This window comes from Eleginops maclovinus, chromosome 22 (genome assembly GCF_036324505.1).
Source record: "Eleginops maclovinus isolate JMC-PN-2008 ecotype Puerto Natales chromosome 22, JC_Emac_rtc_rv5, whole genome shotgun sequence".
In the NCBI taxonomy this organism is placed as follows: domain Eukaryota; kingdom Metazoa; phylum Chordata; class Actinopteri; order Perciformes; family Eleginopidae; genus Eleginops; species Eleginops maclovinus.
The window spans coordinates 616,037-622,036 of NC_086370.1; the positions used below are offsets into that span (position 1 = coordinate 616,037).

Below are 6,000 nucleotides of genomic sequence, written 5' to 3' on the forward strand. Positions count from 1 at the left end.
CTCAGCCTATGACGTAAGTCTGACGGATTAGATTCTTGGTTCTTGAAGGGCAGTCGAGTGGTGCCAGCTAAGAACCGGGTTTCCTGCTGCAGTTGAACCCGGAAGAACCGGTTCTTAATTGGGCACTAGCTCCGAACCGGCCCTGGAACTGCTTTGGTCAAGGGGTAATAGTCAGGTGAGCAGTTGAACTACACTGAAAAAACTGAAAGGTTGACTTCAATGAAATGTATCGGGTTGGTTGAAACCAATAATATCGTGTTCAAATTAAAAATATGAAGTTTAACTTAATATTTTAACTAACCTTATATGGTTATTTAAAACTTGTTGACGGTTTGTTGTGTATGCAAACAGTTCAAGAGGTATTTGAAGAGGAGGAGGACTGAAAGTGTCCCTGATGGAGGTGAGGGCGGCTGAAACCTGTCACTGCGAAAGATAAAGTTTCACAGTGAAGGCGGTGCCAGAGCGGAGGAGCTCTTGTAAATGTGACTCTTTAAGAATGTTCTTTTTTTATTTATTTTTTATCATTTTTGGGGGCTTTTTGCCTTTAATCGGATAGGACAGTGGAGAGTGACAGGAAAGTGGGAGAGAGAGTCGGGGTGGGATCCGGAAAGGACCACGGGTCGGGAATCGAACCCGGGTCGCCGGCATACGGTGAAGGTGCCCCAGCCAGTTGCGACACGGCAAGGGCCAAGAATGTTCTCTTTAAGGTGAGCCCTAAAAGATTATGAGTAAACATAATGATTACTAACGCTCTAACCTGAATAAAGCCACAATGCCAGGTGACCCCCCCACTTCTTCCTTCAGTAGCATGCAGCGCGGTGTGTTACTGCAGCTGACCCCCGCCCTCTGCTCTCCATATTAATGCAGCAGTCCTGGCCATCGCTGGGGAGGGCAGCATTTATTGTCGACAGCGGGGGTTAGAGAGTTCTCAGGTTGGGGGGGGGGGGTGTGAATCAGTGAAGTAAGTCAAATAAGATCTGATTGGCAGATTGCTCTGGGGACTGTGAGAGGGGTTGGGCTGGCAGAGGGGGGTCCCTCTTTAGATATCAATAATTCATTGGCCCAAACCGAACCGGCCTCACAGGGTCATCCAGGAGGTTCAGGTTGTCTGGAGGTTGGGGTACACCCCTGAATAGAAATGCAGTGTGACAGAAAACAATGCCCCCATGCTGCTGCAGAAGATATGAAAGCTCATCCTCTCCTCCGTACGAGCCGGTCCGATCGATCCTTTTGTTATTGTGGGATCAATGTGTTCAGTGTCCTGTGTTGTCGTTGGTTATTCCCTCACAGTGGTTCATCCCATTAATGGGAACATAATAATAGCATAAACCAGTCCAGCTACCTTGGTAACAATAACTGAAAGGCTAAAACAACATCTGCCGGTCATTTACCTTATCCATAGCTGACATATAAATCAACTGCTTATTCAGTAAATGTTTTGCTCTCCCACATAAGATTTAAGAATTGCATTACAGTACAACACATTTGATTCATTTGAACATCAGTTAGTTTGGTTTGTTTGAGATTGTTATCATCCATTTAATATGTGAGATAACACACACCCTGTGTTCCAGCTTCCTGTTCACATAGATCAAACACATCCACGTCCTCACAGAGAAGAGCTGTCCTCCACCTTCAGGAGGACAATAAGTCACCTTCCCATTTGCTAGAAATACTGTGTGCGTGTGCGTGTGTGTGTGTGTGTGTGTGTGTGTGTGTGTGTGTGTGTGTGTGTGTGTGTGTGTGTGTGTGTGTGTGTGTGTGTGTGTGTGTGTGTGTGTGTGTGTGTGTGTCTGCTGCCCCTTTGTCTGCCCCTGGTGTCCCTCCCATCACTTATGGATGAGGCTGCACTAATGGAGGATCGATGTCTATTGGCAGAAAATACTTATGCCCAAAATACTTCCCCTCTCTTAACCACAGCCACCCTGCTCTGAGGCTCACCCAGCCTCGGGCAGCCCACACACACACACACACACACACACACACACACACACACACACACACACACACACATTCAAGGCCTTATTAAGAACAGTATCATTTTCCTGTCTCCAAAACTCCACAACACCCACAAGTAGCTCTTTTGCACGTCTGATGGTTTGAAACTTAGATTTTGGATTTGAAGTGCTCTCAGCTGGAGGACTTTCGACTAGTATAATTTTAATATTGTTTCCCGGACCGAACTCCTTGGGTCTTATGCAATGCAGAACACTTTAAATTGGATCAAATCTAGTAACCTTAAATTTATGTGACAAAACAATCCCAACTGAATTCAAAGAACTGGGACTGTTTGTCACACACTTCAGTCTTTGGGATCAGGATTCTAAATAGAAAATCAGATTCAATTTCATTTGACCCCTCTGTTCACCACATTTTTCTGCCATGGAGCTTTCTATTCCAATGTGTCTGGTTCTGGTTGAAGCTTTGTGAAGACACTCTGTCAGTAAAAGGAAAGCAGAGAGATTATATTTGTATGCTCTAGTTAGCACACAGTATCTCTTTGTAATATTTTGAAGTATGACGTGTGCAAACTGTCCCCTCGCTCCCAACAGGAAGTGTGTGATGGAGTGGGAGGAGCCTCATGACAGCGCACTGTACTGCCTTCAGACAGACGGGAACCACATGATAGCCAGCGGCTCCTCGTACTACGGAGTGGTGCGCCTCTGGGACAAACGGCAGGCTGCATGTCTGCAGGTATGTCTGAGCAGACGTCACACAGTGCAGTTATTGCTGTTGTTTTATAACGTACCTTTTTCTGTGCAGTTCTTCCAGCTGAGCTCACGCCCGGTGAGCAGCCCGGTGTACTGCCTGAGGTTCAGCAGCTCTCACCTGCATGCCGCCCTTGCCACCGCCCTGCACTCACTGGACTTCAGACAGAACAATGTCTACATCAGATGACACACACACACACACACACACACACACACACATTTTTATTAATCTGTTCAATAAAGCTGTCTATTTTCACAAGATAATGTTTCTTAAGGAAGTGCTTTTTATGATGAGTTAATAATTAATAATAGTCCCAATGTTAGTAAAACATTCATTACTGTAGGGATTTTAACGGGGACATCTTAAATGTATATAAACATAAAACAGAGTCAGACTTTATGGATAGGTTATACCTACTGAGCACGAGAATAACCTCCACTTGTTCAAGATTTATGGACTATATTTGTTATAAAGTAATTCAGAACGCTGAAGTGGACTGTAGGTAACTATGATCGACCTGTATTTGTAATATTTGATTGTGAAATATAGAGGAAAACGGAGGGAAATGGTAATAGATGGCCCCTCCCCGCTCTCCCTCCATGTGAGCCTTGTGAATGACTGCAGGCATCACGCCCATCATGCTAACCCTGCACACACCGCTTCGTTGTGTGTCTTTGTGTCAGGTTATTGGATGTTATTGGCAGGTCAGCACTTTTTTTGTTTTGGTACTGTTTACCTGCGTAATGGTCTAATTGTTGATTTCCATCCATCCAAAATGGTTATATTGAAACATGCCAGCAAAAAGAGGCTTAATTTCACCTCAAGGCTGGGGTTTCTTAAGGACATTTGCCAGGATAAAAGCACAAACACAATCAAGGAATAGAAACAAATGACATGCACAAATCCCTAAGGAAGCTATAGCTAAAGAACCCCCTTCCCCCACACATTGTATACAGTACCTGTGTACTGTACGTATACAGTGTGCGTGTGTGTGTGTGTGTGTGTGTGTGTGTGTGTGTGTGTGTGTGTGTGTGTGTGTGTGTGTGTGTGTGTGTGTGTGTGTGTGTGTGTGTGTGTGTGTGTGTGTGTGTGTGTGTGTGTGTGTGTGTGTGTGTGTGTGTGTGTGTCCTGATGAGAAGTCAGTGTATTATCAACGGACGTTGAAATGCAGTGTAAAGCTTTATGAAAGTCAATTTACAAATATCAATGTGATTTGGAATAGCATTTCCTCCAGGACAATGCTGACAAAGGACAAATACAAATGATAAACTCTGTGAAAATAAAGTGAAGTGACACTGAAAGTGAGCTGGACAGGTCTCATGTGTAGGACAGGAGGAGCATGCTGGTGCCTGCTGGGAAGGGGCTAAGCCATTAGCTTAAGGTTCTGTGAGCTCCACACATAAAAATCACACACTGTCTGCTGAGCCAGGAAAGAAGTTGCAGAGAGCGAAACTCTTTGGAGTGGCTGTCTGGATCCACCCAAAGCTTTTGAAGGGATTAAGGCACATTAGCGTCTTGACAAACCCGCCTCATCACTGTGGAGACACACTGTTTGGGTTTACATACATTTGACCTCTGCACCTGAGATCACACCGAAGGGGATTGGGGTTTGTGACCCTCTAAATCCCCTCCGTACAATGTGAGGATCAATGTGATGGACACAGATCAGATCTACATCATCTCACATCTGGATCCTCTAGGCACACTCACAGTGCACCTGGTGTTTCACAACAGCTGTGTGTGTGTGTGTGTGTGTGTGTGTGTGTGTGTGTGTGTGTGTGTGTGTGTGTGTGTGTGTGTGTGTGTGTGTGTGTGTGTGTGTGTGTGTGTGTGTGTGTGTGTGTGTGTGTGTGTGTGTGTGTGTGTGTGTGTGTCCTCTGTGACCGTTCCTGCTGCCATTAACGGCATATATTAGATCATGTGTCCTCCATTAGCTAATATGCAGGGCCACATAAAAGGTGTGCCAGGGTGCGTACAGACATTGCACACCCATGCAGGAGATGTGACCTACAGGGACTTCTGACACTTGAATTAATCATAGAGGGTGGGGGTGGGGGCCGTCTCCACAGACACCACACTCCATATTCTGGGTGGAAGATGTTGTTAAAGATGATCTGTAGCCAGGGCGAGTATATAAGGCCTGCCGTCCTCTGCCTGGTGAAGATCTGCGGCGGTTTGGCCAGGTCCTGCACCTCCACAGTGAGGGGGGGCAGCCGTCATCACACTGCTGCTGTCTCCAAAGCCTTATCTAATTTGTGAAAAACAAGGTGTTTTCTTATTTAATGCTGAGCTATTCCTTTTTGCTAGATTCTTTAATAATGAAAAAGTGCTTTGTGTTTTTCTGTCCCGCAAAATAACTATTAAAAGCATTCAGGAGGACCCCAGTCAGGGACCACTGTCAGGAACCACTGTGGCCCTTAAGCCTACCTCACAACCGGGTCCCTTCAATTGAGTGCTGCCGCTGCTAGTTTAAACAGCGTGTTGTTCTGTCTATTGGAGAGTGTTCCTCCTGAGGTCTAGCTCCCTGTGAGAGTACTGCTGAACACATGTCACTGGCGCCATCAGGTGTTCATCCGCTGATCCTCACATGTTGATCCTCCAGCAGAGGCCACACTCTTTACCTACTGCTAGTAATGCCATCTATACATCTGTACTCATTTTCAAAAATGCACAAGTCTGATGTATGAATGTTAATGTGACAACCAAGAGAGCACATTATAGTCATATTTTTAAAATATAAAAAAAATCCACTCTTGCTTGTGATGTGTTTAGCTGGGTATGTATTTTGTTAATTTATTTAACTATATTGTATTGTATTTTGCTGCTGTAGCAACAAAAAAATCCCAATTTGGGATAAGTAAAGTATTTCTGATTCTGGTTCTGATGAATATTTTTAGACCAAGTTCTCAAATATAACTTTCATGTTCTATTTATGTCCTCTTTTGACATTTGACATGAGTGTTAACCAATCGCTAGGAAAAGAGTCCTTATTTCCTCATGTCTAAGGAAAGTTTGATCAAAACTACAGGAAGATGCTGTTTTAGGAAATAACTGAACTGCTTTTTTTAAATTAAAATATATATCTGTGAGGGGTTTGATAAGCTGCATTTGAGAGCACATTTTTATTTCTATTGTGGATCAAATTATTCCGTGCATTCCTTCAGAGGAAAACATCTTCATGTGTGCTACACAATGGAAATGACCAAGCTACCAGATAGTGAGTGTGTGTGTCCCTGCCAAATCACAGTCACCTAAAATACTGCTCACACACCAACCCTCCCAGCTCCC

At 44.5% G+C, this 6,000-nt stretch overlaps 1 protein-coding gene across 1 annotated transcript in view; it reads left to right on the plus strand.

Annotated features, from left to right (window-relative positions):
• fbxw4 (F-box and WD repeat domain containing 4) overlaps nt 1–3,706 on the plus strand; it is a 61,795-nt gene extending 58,089 nt beyond the window's left edge. Inside the window, exons 9-10 of the mRNA XM_063875479.1 lie at nt 2,553–2,694; nt 2,764–3,706. Coding sequence (XP_063731549.1) covers nt 2,553–2,694; nt 2,764–2,898 — 277 coding nt within the window. The 3' untranslated portion in view covers nt 2,899–3,706. The remainder of the gene's footprint in view (nt 1–2,552; nt 2,695–2,763) is intronic.
• The last annotated feature ends 2,294 nt before the right edge of the window (nt 3,707–6,000 follow it).